This window comes from Choristoneura fumiferana, chromosome 6 (genome assembly GCF_025370935.1).
Source record: "Choristoneura fumiferana chromosome 6, NRCan_CFum_1, whole genome shotgun sequence".
NCBI classification, from domain to species: Eukaryota; Metazoa; Arthropoda; class Insecta; order Lepidoptera; family Tortricidae; genus Choristoneura; species Choristoneura fumiferana.
Genome location: NC_133477.1, coordinates 9,535,107 through 9,556,445, shown reverse-complemented (window position 1 = coordinate 9,556,445; position 21,339 = coordinate 9,535,107). Strand labels below are relative to the sequence as shown.

The window sequence follows — 21,339 nt, the reverse complement described above, 5'->3', positions numbered from 1 at the left end:
AGTAATCCGCACAAAAGCAAACTTCAAAAAAGTAAATACGGATCCCAAGGAAACCAACTTCTAATAAAATTACAATAACGACCAACACAAAAAAATGTAGGTGGTAAAAATTCTCGTAAGTCCTACGTTTTAATGCATTTTTTTTCTAATTCTCTAAATCAAATAAATCTCTGAAGAGGTTTACAGCATTTTTGTTTCGAAATTCGTATTTTCTTTTATTATTGTGACTTGACATTGACACCTTTCAATAGTTTTTGTGAGATCAGGTTACTAATACTCGTTATGACGTGAAGAAAAAGGAAATAATTTGTTGAAAATGGGAGGATTGTAAGTATTTCATGCAATTTACTATATTTAGTTTAGTAATTTTCAGTTTCATTTCTGACCAATTTCGTCGTTGTTGCTTTCTTCTGAATATTCTTTGACATTGATTACAAAATGCGAGAAAAATGTTCAAGAAGCATTAATTTACGCAGTCACACGCCTTATTCACATCACTTAGACGTTTTTTCTCGCACTGTAGGTAATAAAAATCTTTTTGAAGTTTCTACATAGCTACAGATAGGTAAATCAAACCCCAATTGGAATTGAAATCTCTCCTAGGGTAGTCCAGAGTTTGCTGCTATTTTCCGGGTCTAGCACCTAATTATAGTGGTTTATTAGGAAAAGCAAGCGCAGCGTAGGACGTCCACCAACGAGCTAACCTGGTTAAAGCTGCGGGATCACGGTGGACGCAGGCCGGTTCCAACTGAAGTTGCTTCTATGGGGGACGCCTATAATGTCCAACAGGGGAGGACGTCCTACAGCTGATATGATGATGACAACTTTAAGTAAAGTTAGCTTAAAAATTATGACCAGTGATCGGAACTCTGGGTGCAAAACTTTAACAAAACTTGCCAAGCAGGCATAAAACATTGCTTACAGACATGAAAATATTAATAAACTATTGAAAATCTGAGATTTCGATATATAGTTAAATTGACCACTAATCGACCAATAATATTCTTATTTTTCTTGGGTGTAAATTCTCTTTAATGTCAGCTTTACAAGTTTTGTTAAAGTTTTGCACCCGGATTTCCGATCACTGATTATGACATTTTTAAAGTAACAATTACTGACTACAAAAAAAACCTTTTTAATACAACAAGTTTGGTTACCGTTGTCTGATGTTTAAATAAGTGAAATATGGAAAACAGAATTTTGGTTTTAGAAATCTTTGTGTTAAAACTGCTACAGTTGTTTCTGATACGTGAGCCCCTAAACCATTATTTTATTATTTAATTAATCGATCCATTTCGTATTTCTTTTTCAGAATTGCAGCAATTACGTAAGTATGACTTTGGGTATGATTTTCATTTGGAAGTTAGTGCTAGTAAAACGTACCTATAACATCACTATGTTAATAAACTGTTCAAAAGAATTCGTAAGTAGTATGCTGTTGAACAGTCCTGTAATACTTATCGATTTAAAGAGCCCGTTAAGGCTTTTAACGGTTAAGTTAATTATTAATTTCATGGTTAGAGACGATAATATTTAACCCTTTTCCAGGCATAGTGCATACCTATAGCGTCCATATTAATGTACACAAATACAAAGGTACAAATGTATAAAGTCCTTAAAATAGTATTAGTTTTTAAATTAATTTCTCATTAGGGAAAAAAACTATGATTCATTTTGTAGTAACGTATCTAAATTAGCGGGGCCTAGAAAAGGGTTAAATTGTGGTCAGTGAAAATGTAAAAAAAAGAAATGTTGTTCATTTTGACCTTTATTAACAGTGGTCCGCCGCAAACACCGATCAAGGGTTTCTTGGACAGAATAAAAAATATTTTAAAATACAACAGCAGAGGGATTATTGGCGTGGTTGTAGCTGCAGCCGTGTTTTTATTTCTCTTTGACCCGCATGATGTAAGTGATTTTCGTACCAATTTTTTTAAATTATTACTATATAAAAAAGTATTAGTGATATCAACAAAATTGACGAGGTATTACTAAAATGTCCAGTGTACAACATACATTAGTAGGTAATGACTAGATACGAGCTGAAGTAGGTATGTAAATCCAAAGTCATTATCATATACATAATATTATGTTTTACGATACCAAGACGTCAAAACCAAGTATACACCAAACATATACACTTAAATTAATGCGATGGCCTCGACAGTACCTACTTGATGTCCTTCGTTGTTCTTCGTTTTTTTTTTACCATAATCACACCTGATTTCTGCGTTATCTATACTAACCGCATTACACCATCCGCTTCTATTCCACATCGAGCTAACAGAACTACCACGTTCTGTCACCAGCATCAATATCTGACACAACAAAGCGGTCTTAAATATCTAAAACCTCCTATTGGCCGTTGAAATAGAGTCGTATCAGATATTTATGCACTCGTCGTGTTAGATATTGGTGCTGGTGACTCAGAGCAAAAAATAATTATTACAAAGTGGATATGCATTATGCGTCACGCAAATGATTGAATTTCTACATTTTACAGAAAGCGCAAACTGTAGGTGGAATATGGTTTGCGATGTTTTGGTTCCTGCTGCTTCAACCTATCGCTATACAACCGGTTGGATTGATTCCTCTATTTGCTTTCCCTATGTTTGGTATTCTATCAAGCGCGGATACTTGTGCGGTTTTTTTTAATGTAAGTTTTGTCCTTTTTTGGATGATTTGAAAGTTTTAGTTCTTCATCATCATCATAATCAGCCATATGATGTCAACTGTTGGACACCAGCCTCCCCTTTACACCACCATTCGCTTCGGTTGGAAGCGGACTGCATTCACTGTGAACTCAGGGCTTTAACCAGGTCATCGGTCCATCTCGTTAATGGACGTCCTACGCTGCGATTGCTGATCCGCGGTCTTTATAAACAAGATAAAAGATAAATTCAAAACAAAATATTCTCGAAATATGAGTAACTAACAGTAAAGATGTGAGTTGGCTATCAGTAAGTATATTGTGATAAGCAGCGATCACTTTGATCACTTACATCGTTTTCATATTTATGTGAACACAACAAAAGATCCTTTTCAATCCCTCATTGAACAAAAAAAAATCAAAGGAGTAGGTAACTTTAAATCAACGAATCTCTAATTGACTTGGACAATGCGTGATTTTGAATTTTAGTAATACTGTAAATTTCAAAGGCAACAAGATTAGCAATGATAGCTTTGTCAACAGCGTAGGTAGTAGTTCAGTGGTGTTTAGCTTAGTAGTGGAGGTCTGGGTTTCGAATCTTGGTTTAGTTTATCTATTACCATTTAGTTAGCTTAAGTTTTAGTTTGAAAGCTTTTTTAAATATGTATCTTCTCAAAAAGCACAATTTAGCAACTCCGTCCGAGAAAAGCTGGGTCGCCCAGGTTCTAGAAAGTTAATCTATGATCACTTGCATTGATACAAGAGAAAATGAAATCATCAAACAGTGTACACTCATCAAATGTACCTAATTATGTAAAACAAGGGTAGTTAATAGTTATAGTAAATATTGACTGCACTTAATATTTTCAGGAAAACGTAATACTGATGTTTGTTGGTGGCTGGTTGCATTTGGTCCTCAATAACTGCGGCATGGACAAACGCCTGGTATCCTATTTCTTATGCGCCGGTGGAGATAAAGCATATTCAGCAAAAAAGTACATTATTTAATACTTATATTTTATCCACTTAAAAATTCACTTGAGTACCTAAATTAAAAACTACCCTGACGTTATATAAAATAAAGTTACTCTTTCGTAACAGCACTTAATATGGAATGTGGATTATGGTTCTGTACACTTGGTGAAAAGGGCACGTTTTGGGAAAGTAGGTTTTAAGTGCCCAAGACCTATGGATTTATAAGCGAACAATCGTCAACGGCAATGTCAACGGATTGAGTCATTAATGAAATAATATGTCTTAGGCTATCTTTCCATCAGAGATGTGCGAGGATACGATGAGAGGAATGTGTGATCCGCCCGGATTGCTACCACCATCTTGCTCGCTAATCCTGCCGTGAAGCAGCAGTGCTTGCACTGATGTGTTTCGGCGTGGAGAGTAAGACAGCCGGTGAAATTACTGGCACTTGAGGTATCCCATCTTAGGCCTGTAGGTTGGCAATGCATCTGCAATACTCCTAGTGTTGCAGATGTTTATGGGCGGTGGTGATCTCTTACCATGAGGAGACCCACTTGCTAGTTTGCCATCCAGTCGAATAAAAAAAAATGTGTTTGTCATGAACCAATAGAAACTCTTCATTTACCCATCCGCGCTCAGCGCAGCTCTAGTGGAAACAGCTTACTGGAGCGAAGACAGGTAAATGAAGCGTTTCAATTGATTCATGACAGACATATTCCTCTCAACGCATCCTCGCACACTCTGGTTGAAACACAGCTTTACTAAGGCATCGTCCTAATAGAACGCGAATGCGCGATCATCGCGCGAGTAAGCGATGCGAGATGCGACCATCGCGTGTGCGCGCGATCAAACATATTGAACGCGAATAGGTGTCCTAACTGACAATCGCGCGACTGACAATGGTCGCATCGCTTACTCCCGCGATGATCGCGCATTCGCGTTCTATTAGGACGATGCCCTCCAAAACTAATGATGAATCTCCAAAACTAATGTGTACCTATTTTACAATTACAGAATATTATTGAAGTCAATGATAGCCTCGTTTTTTGTTTCCGCGATTTCGAACAGGCTTATGGTGACATCCATAGTTTTAGAAAATATCCTGCCGCCGATATCAATGCTCACAGTAAGATTTACGATATTTATTATTCGACCTCATGAAGACCAATGACGTTTGAAGTCAATTTATCTAGGATAGTATGTTTATTCGTTGTCTGGTACCCTCTGTAGGTTTGTAGGTTCAAGTTTTGCTTATCAATTATCAATATTAATTGTCCCATGTTTTTTTTATTTTATTTTTTTACATAAGTTGGGTGATAGGTACTTCAATGATTTTTTTTATTGAAAACTATAAAGGTTTCAGTAAGGCCTGAAGCTATACTGCGGTTTTTGTTGGCCAAGATACTTTTTATAACAGATCATATTTAATCTCCTTTCTGCGTAGAGTCAGCTTGGATCTCACCGATTATAGCAACCTAGAAATAAGTTTTTGGTAAGAAAATCATTTTTAATACAAGCTTTTTTTTGTTGACTACTTTTTGTCGACTTTACTTGCATTGTCACCCAAACTACATTTGCATACCAAATTTCCTGTCGATGCCATTAACCCTTAGAGTTCCGTTCTGCTGTGTCGATCTTGGCCGGACTACCAGAATGTCATTCATTACCAGATTATTTTATTGTCCCGCAATTTACATAAGTATGCCAAATTCAAGTCAATCCGACTACTGGAACTTGGTTGAATTTAACTTGTAAGATTTGACTACAGACACAGACAACGGGACAGGTGAAACTAAATAAAAACTTGTAAAAAATAATCTAGATTAACTGGGCACAAGCCTCCTCTCAGAATGAGAGGGCTATACCTACAGTCAAGTGAAAAAATAAATAAAAAAAATAAACCACTAAGAAATATCTGTCTACCTCAACCATACTCGTAGCTAGCAGCCATTTTTATCGTGTTTCTGTGCATAATTGCAACATTTTACAATGGCTAAAACTTTTACGAAATTGATTTCAGGGTTATGCAAAGAACGAAGTCGACTATGCTGAATTTAAAATTATTCTTTGTAATGCAGTTGCCGTGTCTTCTACTCTCGGTAAATGCAAACTGATATTACAAAAGTATTGTTAATAAAATATTATAACAAACATAATAGAACTATTAGCGGGTTAAACATTTTTAAATGCAATTGGGACCGTGCACTTCCTCAACGCTGCGGAGCTGTGGTAACTAAAGGACATAATTGGGCATATTTTGTCAAATTGAGAAGTACGTAAACATCGTAATAATTTCAATGGAATCTCTAGATATTATACTATATTACTTGGACAATCTGGGCGATAGTAGTATCGACAATTTAAATAACCCTTAATAAGGGAGAGGCGATTTAACGACCTCTTTCTAGTTGGAATCTGAACCTTATTAATTTTTTTATACGTCACAATTTCCATTGTAATTATTGAAAAATTATGACTAGCTTTAAAAATATTCTTTGTCATGTACAAATACATTATTCGATAGCTGTTTTTGATTCTGTGGTAGTGTGCTCCAATAAATGGGGCCTTATTAAGGGTTAATGTAATAACAAATCAGTATAATAAAACTATTACCGGGTTCAACATTTAGATGCAAAGCTCCTGGAGGTAACTAAGGGCATAATTGGGCATATTTTGTCACATTGAGAAGTATGTCAACATCATTATAATTTCAATAGAATCTCTAGATATCCCACTTATCTATATATATGTGGTAAATATATATATATATACACACATATATTATATTATTCATTCACTGACTCATCAACGCCCAGTCCAAACCCTTGAACCTAGAAAGCTGTAATTTTGCACAGAGGTTCCTTTTATGACATGTACACGAGATAAGAAAGGATATATATATTACATAGTTCCCGCGGGATAGCGATAACCGAATTCTACGCGGACGGAGTCGCGGGTAACAGCTAGTTATACTATACTAGCTTTTACCCGCGGCTTCGCACGCGTAAACTATTCGGTGTGGTAGCTGCAATTGAAATTTTCGGGATTTTACAAAATTCCCCTGGAAATTTCCAAAATTTATATCGTGGTCTTCATTGAGGTTGTGATGTGAATAACTGTACAAAATTCAAGACTCTAAACCCAGTGCTGAAGTTTCAAAATTTTTCCCTATCCAAATTCAAATGCAAAATTCAAATTCAAATCATTTATTCAGTAAATAGGCCGCAATGGGCACTTATACACGTAATTTTTTATACTACCAGCGCTTTCGGAAAGACCATCATTGCCAAGAAGAATGCGCCGCAAGAAACTTGGCAGAAAGTCATTTTTTCAAAATAAAATAATTACAAATAAAATACTTAAAAACTACAGTATACAATTAAAGAAAAAAATACAAAATAATAATAATACAGGGATGTATGGGGTCCCTTAGTTACAAAACTATACCGTGGGAATATCGGGATAAAAAGTAGCGTACTTATGTGTTATTCCAGACATACGGCTACCTACATCCAAATTTCATGCCTCTAAGCCTAGCGGTTGTTATTTCGATATTTTATTCCTAGGTATCCCGTGGTAATATCGGGTCAAAAAGTCGTCTATGTGTTTTTCTAGACATCCAGCTTCCTACATACCAAATTTCATGACTCTAAGCTCAGCGGTTAATATTTCAAGATTTTATCCCTATCCCGTGGGAATATCGGGGTAAAAAATAAATTATGTGTTATTCCAGAGGTCCAGCTACCTACATACCAAATTTCATGGCTCTAAGCCCAGTGGTTGTTATTTCGAGATTTTATCCCTAGGTATCCCGTGGGAATATCGGGTCAAAAAGTCGCTTATGTGTTATTCCAGACGTCTAACTACCTACATACCAAATTTCATGACTCTAAGCCCAGCGGTTATTATTTCAAGATTTTATCCCTATCCCGTGGGCATATCGGGATAATAAATTAGCCTGTGTTATTCCAGAGGTTCAGCTACCTACATACCAAATTTCATGGCTCTAAACCCAGTGGTTGTTATTTCGAGATTTTATCCCTAGTTATCCCGTGGGAATATCGAGTCAAAAAGTCCCTTACGTGTTATTCTAAACGTCCAGTTACCTACATACCAAATTTCAGGGCTCTAAGCCCAGCGGTTATTAGTTCAAGATTTTATCCCTATCCCGTGGGATAAAAAGTAGCCTATGTGTTATTTCAAACGTCCAGCTACCTACTTCTCAAATTTCATGACTCTAAGCCCAGCGGTTGATATTTCGAGATTTTATCCCTATCCCGTGGGAATATCGGAATAAAAAGTAGCCTATGTTTTATTCCAGATGTTCAGCTATCTACATACCAAATTTCATCCAAATCCGTCCAGCCGTTTCAGCGTGAAAGAGTAACAAACATACTCACTCACTCACTCACCCACTCACTCACTCACAAACTTTCGCATTTATAATATTAGTAGGATTACTTGGACAATTCTGGGCGATAGTAGAATAGACAATTTCATTAACATTTTAGTATTCCGTATAAAATGCTTGTCACGGAAACGGGGTTTCTTGTTACTGCTAAATAACGCTAGATGGCGTTAGTATTAAGAGGTACATTTGACGTTAGTCTTGCTTGCGATTGGTCCATTTACTTATTTTTCAGCACACTTGCTCGTAAATAGTGTCGTAACATGCAGGCTACCTTGGTTGCAACCCCCCAAATAAAACCCTCGACCTTAATGTGCTTGTCATGAAACCCGTGGTCGGTAAATGTGTCATTGCGCGTACAAATTATCTTGTCATGAAGCCCAAGGTCGGTAAATGAGTCCGTGCCCATACTAATGGTGCTGCGCCGTGCCCGTGCGCGCGCTGCTGCAGGACCACATGCACACGCACGTCAGCCGCGTGCTGCGGGAGGGGGGAAGATCGGCGCTACCAAGAGCGCAGCCTAAGGTATCGGCAATATTTGGAAGAATAATATATTTTCTTTATGAAATATAAAATTTTACTCGCATATGTGATGAAAAACATTGTATGTCGCACGGGCGGTACTAGAATTGCGACATCGACTCATTAAAGCCCTCAGTCTTCGACTTCGGTCTTCTAATAGACTCTCGTTCGTAATTCCTTATTTACCGCCCTTAAGACGCAATGTACTATAACAATCATAAACGTGACAAGAGTCGAAGTTGTCCAGCGGGCCTCACGATACTAATGCCAATTAGGCTATCTCAAAAACTCTTCATCATCATCATCATCCCAGCCTATATACGTCCCACTGCTGGGCAGAGGCCTCCTCTCAGAACAAGAGGGCTTGGGCCATAGTTCCCACGCGGGCCCAGTGCGGGCTCAAAAATTCTTATTGGTTCCTTTTTACATTGCAGGCAGTATGTGTATTGTGCACGCTTCTCTCATAACTTTGCAGCTCAAGATTATGTTTTGCGAGTAAGTTTTTTTTCATTTTAATGTTTATTTAGTCGTATATAAAATTAAACCAGTAATAATTGTAAATTTTAATTGTTTTCATTAATGATAAAAAAAATGTTTTTTTACCTATTTTCTTTTTCAGAATCGGTGCTACGGAATTAGAATACCCAGATTTATTTAACTACTTACAATATAGTGCCTATGCCGTCCCCACGGCTATTATTATGTTAATCGTAAACTTTATTTACCACGTGCTAATTCTAAAATTGTAAGTATTAATTTTAATTTGTAGGTAGGTACATAATATATGTCTGGTCAAGGATGACAAATATCTAAGAAAAATTAAACATACACTTTGTTCAAAACACCCCTTTCTTAAAACTTCCATTGCTTACCAATTAGTAAATATGTCATTGTATTTTTTCACTAAGAATCATTTTACTTCATGGTCAAAAAGTACTATTTATTCTTCTTTTTAGCGTTGTGGAAAAGAAACCGATGAGCAATTACAGTATGGGGGCTGTGAAAACAGCTTTAGCAAAAAGTCGAAGCAGCCTCGGTAAAATGTCAAGTCATGAAAAGGTTTAGTACTTTTTACTTTTTTGCGACAAAATACTACTTAATTTTATGTCCGTTCTTCTAATAAAGTTATTAAAGATTTTTCCAATTAACCGCTTCCCAGGGTTCTGCCTCATAAATTCTCAAACGACCCATTCGCGTCAATCACCTAATTACAATCTGATTCCTCATACTTAAGTAATCAAAATGTATTATATATTTTTCTATCACAATCGGATCTATTCAGTCGGTTATAACCTGTTCCTATTTATTATGGTCCAGGGTAAATAATTGTTCTTGCTCACACCTATTTCATTAATGTATTATTATTTTGGTTAATAAGTACCTATACCATAATTTTCTATATCAGGTATCCACGTTAATCTTAATCGTAAGCTTGGCCTGTTTCTTTACGCGATGGTCCAAGTGGCTAGGTATGGGATGGGCGACTTTCCGCAAGGAATTAGTTTCTTCAGAAGAAGTACCCGCGTAAGTTAAACATTTGTAATTTTAATAGCGTAGCTTCGTGAAAAAACCTCTTACGTTCCTCACCGTTCAAAACCTCACCTCGAATGATTTGCTTAACGAAATCATTTTTTTGAAATGTCTGCCAATATATACCTACTCAAATAACATGTATAAGGTACGTCAAGTAAAAAAAAATAAACAACCTTCTAACATGTGCTTAACAAACTAATTAACTGTCGTTTTCGGCACATTTAGTACGTGTCTTAATTTTTTGCAGTAACGTCATGACAAATTTTTATATTGAAGTTGTGTCTTTCACAATAAGTGCTGCAGCGCCGTATGTGATTATTTTCAGGATTAGAGATGCGACTACTGCCGCCATATTCGTAATGGCTTTACATTTCATCCCGAAGAGCCTGAATTTTCTCAAAATAATGTCTGCAAAAAGTGAGTTCTTTTGTGTACGGAATGACACTTATTTTCAACCGACTTCAAAAAAGGAGTAGGGTCTCAATTTGGGTGTATGTTTGTTTTGTATGTTTGTTACGCGATAACTCCGCCAATTGTGGTGAGGTGGTCCCATTGACACCAAGTCAGGATCTGATGATGGAATCCTAGAGAAACCGAGGCCAACCCTCAAATCTTTAAAGCACACCTATAGCGATTTTGGCATTTTTAGCACCAAGTCAAGTATTTAATTTAAAGTATCATTTGGTGAACTGGACCTCATACGGCCTTCAATACGGTCTTCATGACCGTAGGTACCGGTACTCTGTTATAAAATAATATAACTATGCCGTGTTTAAAAAATACAAAAAATGGAACCGACTTCAAAAACCTTGAAAATATTTTTCTACTAGTTTGAAGTTGGTGCCTTAGCACGAGCCAGTAGGAGTAGTTAAAGCCAAATACATATGTAGGTGAGGTAGACGACTATAGTTCCACTCCTGCTGGCTCGTGCTGAGGCACCGACTTCAAACTAGTAGAAAATTATTTTCAAGGTTTTTGAAGTCAGTTCCATTTTTTGTTATAAATTTTATAATTGTCTGTTTGCGATTGTATTGATTTACACCTAAGAGTTTCCTTATATTTATTCATGCATTAAATTATAATTAGCTAGTCAATGAAAAAAATTCATGTCCACTCAATAAGAGTGAAAAAGACGTCGATTAGTTGGGCTCTGTCTACCGAGCCGAGTCAAGCCGATCAATTTTCAGATACAAAATTTTAAAAGTATCAAACTTATGTAGCGACGAATTATATATTATAGTCTCCATCTTTATATTTCGCATCGATAGGTATACGAAAGTTTTAAACGTCAGAATTTGCTTTTTTAAGTTAGTAAAAATGACTTTCATTCTAATTTTAATACTTCAATTAGGTATGTTTTGTGAATTTTATTTAAAATAATAAATTTTCCTGCAGCCAAGAATGACCTGCCCCCCGCTAAGATGGAATCAGGAATATTATTTTGGAAATACATTGACAAGAATACCGATTATTCTTATTTCCTCCTCATGGGTAAGTTGTGTTGTTTTTTTATAATATTCTTTTAGACTATTTTTTTTTGCCTACCAATGCACTTCCCAGGATACTAAAGTATCATAATCTAATTAAATATGAAGCTTTCTGAAAAAAGTAGATCATTATAGTTTGAACGACTTTATGGGTCGATGACGTTATAGGCAACCTCTGATAACTTTAGGGCACAAGGCGTATTTTATTTTTTAGGCGCAAATGACGTCGAATAAAAGTGCGTTAACACAGGCCCGCCGCCGTCTGTGTACTTACATACACCCTTAGGGCCTACGCTAGCTGCCGCGGGGGGTCCATATTGACTCTCATAAAATTATTATTCCTAATTTTTATTTTACTACCGATTTTGGTTCATAATAATCACTCTTCATAAAAAAAATTCTCATCCTTTTTTTGTTCATAAATTTTTATTACTTATTTCGGAATTCATAAGACAGTGTTCATATTTTTGTCACGGCCGGCGAAGTCCCAGAACCGATTTTTTTTTCTAATATTTGTATGATGAATATAAATGTTTGTAGCAGGTACTGGAGTCTTGGATGTTTTTATGTACTTAAGTATATATGTATGTATGTCTACCCGTTGTTAAGCACCCATAGAACAAACTGCTTAGTTTGGGGCTGGTTCCATTGGTGTAATTTGTGAGAAGATATTATTATTATTTCATTCATTGTATTAATGAGCATTTCTAAAAAAGTTTGTACATTTGATTTGCGACTCCGATTTGGGTAAAAATTTGCAGGTAGATAGAGTGAACGATACTGAGTTTAAATAACATAGTCTCCCGAAATGTCCCAATGTCCATAGTTTTGGTAACAAAAAAGGAAATTTCCATAAAAACCAATTGGGACATTTTGAGAGACTATGGGGCTGTTTCACCATCCATTGATTAGTGTTAACTGGCGGTTAGGTGTGATGCCGTCTCTATTTGTTTTGTTCGAATAGACGGAGACGGCATCACATTTAACCGTCGGTTAACGCTAGTCAATGGACGGTGAAACAGCCCCTATGTTATTACGACTCAGTATCGTTCACTCTACATACCTGCAAATTTTTATCAAAATCGGAGTCGCAAATCAAATGTACAAACTTTTTTAGAAATGCTCTAATAGGACTTAAAAAGTTATGTGAAAAAATTCGCAGCGCGCCCCCTACGCTAGCTGCCGCGGGTGCGCGAAGGACACGCACGCGCCGCATGCAGTTAACTCTGCTCAATATACATTTTCGCATCGTTTGCGTTCAAATAGTTAATCACGGAATAAAAATATGTGTCTGTCTTTCCAGGTGGTAGTGTTGCGCTGTACATGGCTTCCGTACAAACTGCTCTCGGCTTAAAAATAGCATCTAACATTGGAGACTCTATTACTGGAATGGGCTGGGATGTTGGAATACTTATCGTTATTTTAGGGGCAGCGTTTCTAGGCACCATTATGTCTGGTACTGGAGCGCAAGCAGTGTACATGCCTTTGATAATAAATATGGTAATTTTGAACATTTTAATAGCCATAAATGTAAATTTATTATCTATGTTAACAAGTTGAAGTACCTACTGTTGAGAAAGAATAGCATTGAGCATTATCAATCAATTGTTCGCTTAGTTGTTGGTCGGCCGGATGGCCAAGTGGTTAGAGAACCTGACTACGAAGCTTGAGGTTCCGGGTTCGATTCCCGGTCGGGGCAGATATTTGTATGAATAATACGAATGTTTGTTCTCAGGTCTTGGATGTTCAATATGTATTTAAGTATGTATTTATCTATAAAAGTATGTTTATCCGTTGCCTAGTATTTATAGTACAAGCTCTGCTTAGTCTACTAGGTCAATTTGGTGTAAAGTTTCTCATGATATTTATTATTATTATTTATTTGTTTTTATGACCATTTATGTGTATGAAAAATAAATGTGTATTGCAGGGGTTAAAAGGCCAAGGAAAATGGCCTTTGAGGACTTATCTGGCGGTGCTGGGTGCCGGCCTAGGCACAGGCTTAGGATTTTCAATTCCGTTCTTACACACCACTTGTTATTACAGCAAAACTCTGGGCAAAGTTACGAGTAAGAAACAGGTAAAATTACTTTTCTTTCTTTCTACTTTTACTTATCAGTACATAGTAGTAATAATCATTCTTAATGATTATAAAATGAAACAAGACCAACTGAAATATACAATGTCCAAATAACACCTAAAATATTAAAATTGGACTAGACTAAGTAGGTATATAAAAAATGTACTATTCAATGGAAAAAATCAATTGTGTAAACAAAGCATTTTTCACGATTACTCCGTAGTTACTTACATTTGAACGCCAATCCCAGAAATACAGAAAAACCAGAAAAAGAGACCAGCGCTGGGAATCGAACCTAGGTCCTCAGCAATCCGTACTGCGTACTATAACCCCTACACCACCGTTGGACAGGAGTCAAGATACAAATTTCTCCTATGCACACATATCTCAGGTTGCCTTTTTCTACTACGCTACTTAAGCAGCAAAAAAATCTAAATTAATCCATATTTTAACTGACCCTTTCAATTCTAAAATACTCCATCATAAACCTTGGGGAAAATATAAGTACGTCAAAAAATATAAGTGGATATACATGTTTCACCATTTAAAAAATTCTACCCTTAAAGGGGTATAAAGGGGAGTGTAAGTTTGTATGGAAAAAACGTTAGGTATATATATTTGAAGATATAATTCTAAAACTTCGTGAAAATGCTATTAAACATTTTAAGTTAAAAGGGACATGGAAACATTGTGAATGACTCTTGAACAGGACTAAGAGAATTGAAAATACAAACTGAAATATAGATGCACAGAAAAAACAGAAAAATAAGACCATCACTGGGAATCGAACCCAGGTCCTCGGTAATCCGTACCGCGTGCTATACCGCTACACCACTGATGGTCAACGGTACAGACACGAATTTCCCCTATGCACCTCATATCTCAGCTTGTTTGTTTCTTACTTAGTCACTTAAGCAGTGACGCTAGCGACATCTATACCGTAGCCCTCATCGAGAAACTTTTTTCGGCACTCCATTGGAACTAACCGCTCACCCGGACAAGAGATATCGTTACTAAGCAATCAAATTAAGATTGGTTTGATTATGATTGATTTAGGAATCTTTTTGTATTTTTTATTTCAATTCCAAATTTTTACTTTTACGGTCATCCCGTAAAACCTAAATTGAAAATACAAACTGAAATATAGATGCACAGAAAAAACAGAAAAATAAGACCATCACTGGGACCTGGGTTCGAGACCAATCTTAGGACTAAGAAAATACGTGATTCGCCATTTTTAAAAATTAAACTTAGGGAAAACATTAAATAATGAAATATGAGTAAATTCAAAATAATTATTTACTGCTGATTGAAGTATCTTAAAGAGCTTTCACATCACTAGAGCCAACGTCAGTCAGTCGTCAGTCAAGTGTCAATGTCAGTCACCACATTTGTTTACACAATTGTTTTTTTCCATTGAATAGTACTTTAAATGATATTGTAGGCAGGGCTTGTTAACGTTACCAAATTAATATTATAAGTAACGTTACGTAACGGTAAAATCGTATAAATACCTTGTACCGGTATTAAATTATAACATTACTTGATAAATTAACATTATGGTAAGGTTACCCAATTAACGTTACTTAATAACGGTAAATTTTCTTTACTTATTAGCTAATAGTAGGACTTGTTAACGTTACCCAATTCACGTTATTATAACGTTCAAAAAGTAATATTACTACAATCGGCAAAAATTACTTATTATTTTTAGTTTTTCCGTGACCATGAGACTTGAAATGGACTCAAAACGTCGGGATCAAAATTATAATTGTTAATGCATAACATAATCCGTAAAAAATAGCAATTCTTAATTATTTTTTGATACGAATTACATACAAGCACATACATATCGTTGTTGAGTAGATTTAATAGCATAAACAAATGTTCTGATTTAGCAGAATGATGACCAGGGACGCCGAAATAATGTAAAAGTGAGAAGTATTCTTTTAACGATATTTTTAAATTAACATTAACTTTATGTGAACAGCTTATAACGTAAAATTTTTTATACCGGTAAAAATTTAAAAAGTAACGGTTCATCGTTCAACGTTAATTACGATTAAACGTTAAATCTGTTTGACAGAGGTAACGTTACCAACTTTTTACCTGTATTTGAAGCCCTGATTGTAGGTACAATATGGCTGTTGAACCAGTGGTCGGTAATTTGGTTGCACGCCGTGGGATATCAAAAAAAAATGTGTGCAAGGAGTAGCAACTCGCATATTTTTCAGACCGTATAAATGAGGCTTTATTAAACTAATAGAATTTCTTTGTTCACCCGCGACCTTATGATAGTTAATGCAAAATATGCGTGTTCATGCATTTCCTCCACCTCCACACTGTAAGAACACACACAAATCACACAAACCCACCTATAACCACCGCCACACAATACTGACACGTTTCGAACTCAACCAGAGCTCATCTTCAGAGCAACACAACCATGTTATGTACACCATGCTACCAGATGTTAGACAAGAGCTTTATCAAGAGATTTTATAAGAGGCTGTATTGTTTATTGCAGATCAAGTACGGAGTACCGAGTACCATCATATGCGCGGTGGTGCTTTGGGTGACTTTATGCTTCTACGCGCCCATACTGTGGGACCCAGACGACTACGGCATCATTGCCGTCGTCTCGCCGAATGCTAAAGTTGCAGTTGAAGGGGGAGGAGCAGCGGAAACCACTACCGCGGCTGCCCCTGCCCCCCCTCCCGAAGAATAGTTTATTATTTTATTTATTTATTGAAAATATTTTAGGTCACGTTGTAGCTGCATATTTAACGCTAAGTTTGAATTGAGTAAGTAAAATTTTAATTTTGGCCGTCACTACATTGATGTATTTTATTTAATCTAGTTTTGTTTGCTATACATTTTTAAGATTGTAATAAGGATTCCCATGTACACGTCGCAGCATGATACTTGAACAACTTAATTCGAATAAACGGATGAACTTAATAGTGTAATTTTATTTAAAATCGGGTTAGTCGGCGTTTTCAAAAAAAAATGTAAGAACTGAGTTAGGAAAAAACATATTTTTTCCAAAATTTCAAAAAAATGTACTTTTTTGAAAATGCCCTAGTATGATTTTGCGTATAAATATAATGTTGTAAATAGAGGCTCCCTTTGTCTGATGTCTAAAAAAAGTAAAAAAAACCCTACAGGATAGAAAGCTAGTTACCTGGTTACATATTGTGATGTGAAGAAATTATAAACTAATTTACCTGTCAAACCAAGTATAGTCGACTAGAATGCAGTGCGTCTATACTGGCCCTAATAAAAAAAACGACTTACGTGTCGGGGTTGGGCCAGAGGTATGAGTAAGAATAATAATATCGCTGCTTTTAAACAAAAGGGCCACAAAACAATATTTAGTTTTTTCCAGGAGAGCAATTTGCATATTTGAATATCTTTTTTTTATTATTTTTTGGCACTGGTTCTTTCAATGATTTTGTGTCATATATCATTCGATCCGTGTATATTCCCTATCTTTCATTTATTTTGACTTTAATGTAACTATAATCTAACGGCGACTAATAGCACATAAGTCCCTTTCGCATATAAAATATTACTCGCAAGTAACTAAATATTTTTAATAATTGGCCACAAGTAGAAGAAATAAAAACTTTTTGAATAAAATTTTCATCACAACCTTGTCGAATATTGTCGAATAAAGACAATCTTATGATTAAAAAAAGAGCAAAAAAAATTCTCTTTGTACATTGCTGTTTTTCAAATAAACCAAAGAGTTTACTTTTTATATAGTATGAAGAAGTTTTTAGACACCATGCGAAATACATAATAAACAAATATAAATGCTTCTAAGTTCGCATATAATTGTAGGGAATTAACACAGTAACCACAGCTTCCTATACAATTATAATAATAAATTAAAATAGATTCTTCGTATTAGTATTAGCAAGTTAAAAGTAGAAGCAATTTGTTTGATTAGAATAAAAAGCCTTGTAATATTTTAGAATCTCTTGTGTTATTTTTTTGTTTCAGGAACTTTTAGTTTTTGTGCATATACATAATTTTTTCAGTGTTGCAGTGGTTACAGTATAAGACTTAGTTCGTCTTTTGGTCAGCACCGGTTCAAACTTTGCGGCGTCGAAAGATTTTTTACAGTAGTCAACGTCAGCGTCTTCTAATAAAGCTCCCGACTACCAAATCTGGCTGAGTCTGATTCGGAGAATGATTCGACGAGATTGATTAAAGCACACGATTTTTCAATAAAACGTGGAACTTCTGGACCTCGCAATATAAAAAAAAATATTAAGGAAACTGAAACAACTTCTTTCGTGAAATTTCTTACGACGACGCAAAGTTTGATTCGGTATCCATTTTAGCTTTTTTTAATAAGCCTTATACTGTAACCACTGCAACAATCAAAAAATTGTATGAATAAAAATTAAAAATTCCTGAAACAAAACACAGTATGGTATTCTTAAGCTGATAGAAAAAAATATATATATATTCGAAAATATTACAAGCTTTTTATTCTAATCTTAAAACTTAATAACGTAATTGTTGTCTTTGATGCAGACTGTTAATTACTTAGAAATCAACCTGTAAACAAAATTTATTTTAAGTAGGAATTGATCTCTTGTTCCTACTAAATGAACTTGCTAGTACTAATACGAAGGATCTACTTTTATTCATAGATATATTATTATAATTGTATAGGAAGCTGTAGTTATTGTGTTACCTATAATTATGTGTGAATTTTGAAGGATTTTTATATTATGTAGTATTTCTTATGTTAAAGTGCTTAGTGCTTTATGTTATGTTATTGGTTATACAATTATCATAAAGCAAAGTATGTATCAAAGCGTTTTGACTTAAAAGAAAATATCACAAGCAAACCAAGCATTCGTTTTGAGCAAAACGGACATTTCACATAAAAAAAACTCTAGCATAAAGCAATAACAATATATTAGGCAATTTTTTATTGCTAAATAGACCTTTTCAAAATGTGGCATTTTTGTCTTATAAATAATTGTGTACTTTTTTGTTTTTATAAGCGAAATGGACACTTTCCAAAATGTGGCAGTTTTATCCTAAAAGTAATTGTTCAATTATTTGTTTATTATAAGACTTATAAGCGAAACGGACGTATTTCCAAATGTGGCACTGTTGCCCATAAAATTCACTCACAAAGTTGGTAACTTTTCGAGAATCGGGTTGCAACTAAAAAGATGGCCCCTTTGCTCTGAACTGCATGCGTATATTTCACGTTAATAGGCCAATTTTAACGGGTGTCTTCGTGAAATATGAAAATAAGGCTAATTTTGGATACATATTTAACTAAAAGTGATTTTGGTAAATTTTTACTTATGGCCGTTTTGTTTATAAGCAGCGATATGTTCTCGCGTTTGAATCTCTTGTCGCGCACATAATTCTAATCTAGACTCGCTACGCTCTTGATGCATCGCTTACTCGGGATTCAAAATCAACACTCGCAGAAAAATATAACTTTGCTATCTTGTTGCACGAATTATAACAATACTTAGCGGCACAAAATTTGGCCCACTCTACATACGAAATTTTACCTATTTCTGTATACATTTGATGCCCAGATTTTTTCCTTTCGGTCTCTTAGGTCCAGTTCCTGATATGCCCAGTAAACTCTAAAGTCTATTGCTTCGAACGTCCATTCCGTGAATGGCTGTTTCGCCCAATGGTCGATTGGTATTACTTGACAGGTATTAATCTACAGCGGAGACTGTACCTACATACATAAACGGCATGCATACAGCGTGCTGAAAAGGCGCAATGTCAATGTATCTTTTGTCATGGTACAGTCATCGTCAGATAGTCAGTAGCAGTCAAAGTGGCCAAATATATCGTAACACAACCTTACGTCTATACAAAATATAAAGATCTGTTCAGATAAGGTTCAGATATATTTCCTTTTGTCCCTGAATGGCAGATTCTTGAAATGGCAAATTAATCAAACGACAGATTCTGTTAATGGCAGATTTCTGAAACGGCAGATGTACAGTTAGCAAAATGTCGACATTTGAAATTAATGGAGAAATACGCAATACAAACTGTGATACTAACATCGAAACGTCCAACCAACTGTTGCGAACACCGGAAAACGAAGGCATGTCTATATTTCCAGGTTGCTCCCGAACTGACTTCCGGGCAGTACCGAATGTTGTAATAATAAATTTTCTGTGTAAGTTAACCCTTTACCAGGCGAAGGGATATATTCCTCCCACATCTTATATCGGTTACCGTAGTCAGGTTTTAACTCCAAATCTCCTACAAAATATTTTGTCGATCCCTGAAAGTAGTAGTTTTATTATCTTCATTCACAATACGCTTCTAAATCGCGTAATATATCTTTGGCAGCCATTTAGATTCACTTGAACTCTAATTTCAGTAAACTACGGAGAAATTGGAACACTTTCCTTAATTTCTATGAAACAGAAGTACATAGATCGAACAATTTTTTGATATTTTATAGATTTTGAGTGTTGAAAGGTAATGTAATCTTAAACATTGCTAACTATTCATACATTTTTGTGTATGACCAAAATTAGGATGTGGGTTGACATTATCCCATGGCCTTATTAGAGTTTAACTGTGCGGGAGCTATTCTTCCCATGGCCCGGTAAATTGTCTTGTCGTGTCATAAAAACTCGCGTAAGTAATAAAACTGTTTTTGTGTTCAACCTAGAGCGAATTCATGTACCTAGCTGTAAAATCTCCTTTTAAAGACTTTCCCTGAAGAATAAGATGTGGGAGGAATATATCCCTTCGCCTGATCAAGAAAATAATAAGAAAAAATCGAGTATGACAGTTAATTACTTAGACAGGCGATGGGATAACCGTAACCCACATTTTTATTTCCGGTTTAAAGGAACATCTCCGACTTTCGTAAATACATTTTTTACAAGGCGTTAAATACGGTTGTAACAGTGTATAAAGTTCGTATGAAGACACGCTAGTTCTAAGGGGCCTGGTAAAGGGTTAAACTTTTTGATATCACCTGGGACCCGTGTCTGCACTAAACATTGTGGAGTAGGTGAACAAGCTTGGACGGAAGTATTTCTATTACCCAACAGCCACACGGATTTCGACGCCCGCCATGCACAGCACATCGCTGATCATCTGAGATTCTCCCTAAATAGGGTGCACGATGTGGTGTCAGAAATGGTATCTAATGTTGTAGATTAAAAATATTTTACTTAAAATCTGCATTTACATTTCAATTAAAATAAGTGAAGTTTCAGTTCGCTGCTGTTGATCTTGATACCTACTAATTCCAATCTACGTATTTTATAGTTAACTGTACAATATCTGCCATTTGAGGAGTCTGCCATTACCAGAATCTGCCATTTAAGTAATCAGCCATTTCAGGAATCTGCCATTTAGGGAACAAGGGAGATATATTTAGCCACTTTAACTGCTACTATCTGACGCTGACTGTACCGTGAGATGGTAACATTAGTGGCTTATTTGTTATTCATCATCATCAACTGAACTAGTGGGAATAGAGGGTTAAACTCTCCCTGTAAAGTGCCCTTTTTCCCTGAATCGCAGATTCTAGCAATGGCAAATTCTTAAAATTTTATAACAAAAAATTGAACCGACTACAAAAAACCATGAAAATAATTTTCTACCAGTTTGAAGTCGGTCGGTGCCTCAGCACGAGCCACCAGAAGTGGAC

The 21,339-nt window shown here is 35.6% G+C and overlaps 1 protein-coding gene across 1 annotated transcript; it reads left to right on the top strand.

Annotated features, from left to right (window-relative positions):
• The first annotated feature begins 238 nt into the window (after nucleotides 1-238).
• Nucleotides 239-16,616, top strand: LOC141428992 (protein I'm not dead yet-like). The gene is made up of 16 exons (XM_074089115.1): nucleotides 239-327; nucleotides 1,313-1,327; nucleotides 1,779-1,908; nucleotides 2,504-2,656; nucleotides 3,521-3,645; nucleotides 4,640-4,751; nucleotides 5,646-5,724; nucleotides 8,990-9,050; nucleotides 9,175-9,300; nucleotides 9,512-9,614; nucleotides 9,961-10,079; nucleotides 10,414-10,505; nucleotides 11,484-11,579; nucleotides 12,879-13,075; nucleotides 13,506-13,655; nucleotides 16,183-16,616. Exons 1-16 carry the CDS (start codon nucleotides 317-319, stop codon nucleotides 16,381-16,383), a joined length of 1,770 nt encoding a protein of 589 aa, XP_073945216.1. The 5' UTR covers nucleotides 239-316; the 3' UTR covers nucleotides 16,384-16,616.
• Nucleotides 16,617-21,339: the final 4,723 nt, after the last annotated feature.

Bases quoted from the DNA above. Each gene is read 5' to 3' on its own strand.
- LOC141428992 (XM_074089115.1), top strand. The intron at 9,051-9,174 runs GTAAGTTTTTTT...TTTCTTTTTCAG, and splicing joins CTCAAGATTATGTTTTGCGA to AATCGGTGCTACGGAATTAG. The intron at 13,656-16,182 runs GTAAAATTACTT...TGTTTATTGCAG, and splicing joins AAGTTACGAGTAAGAAACAG to ATCAAGTACGGAGTACCGAG.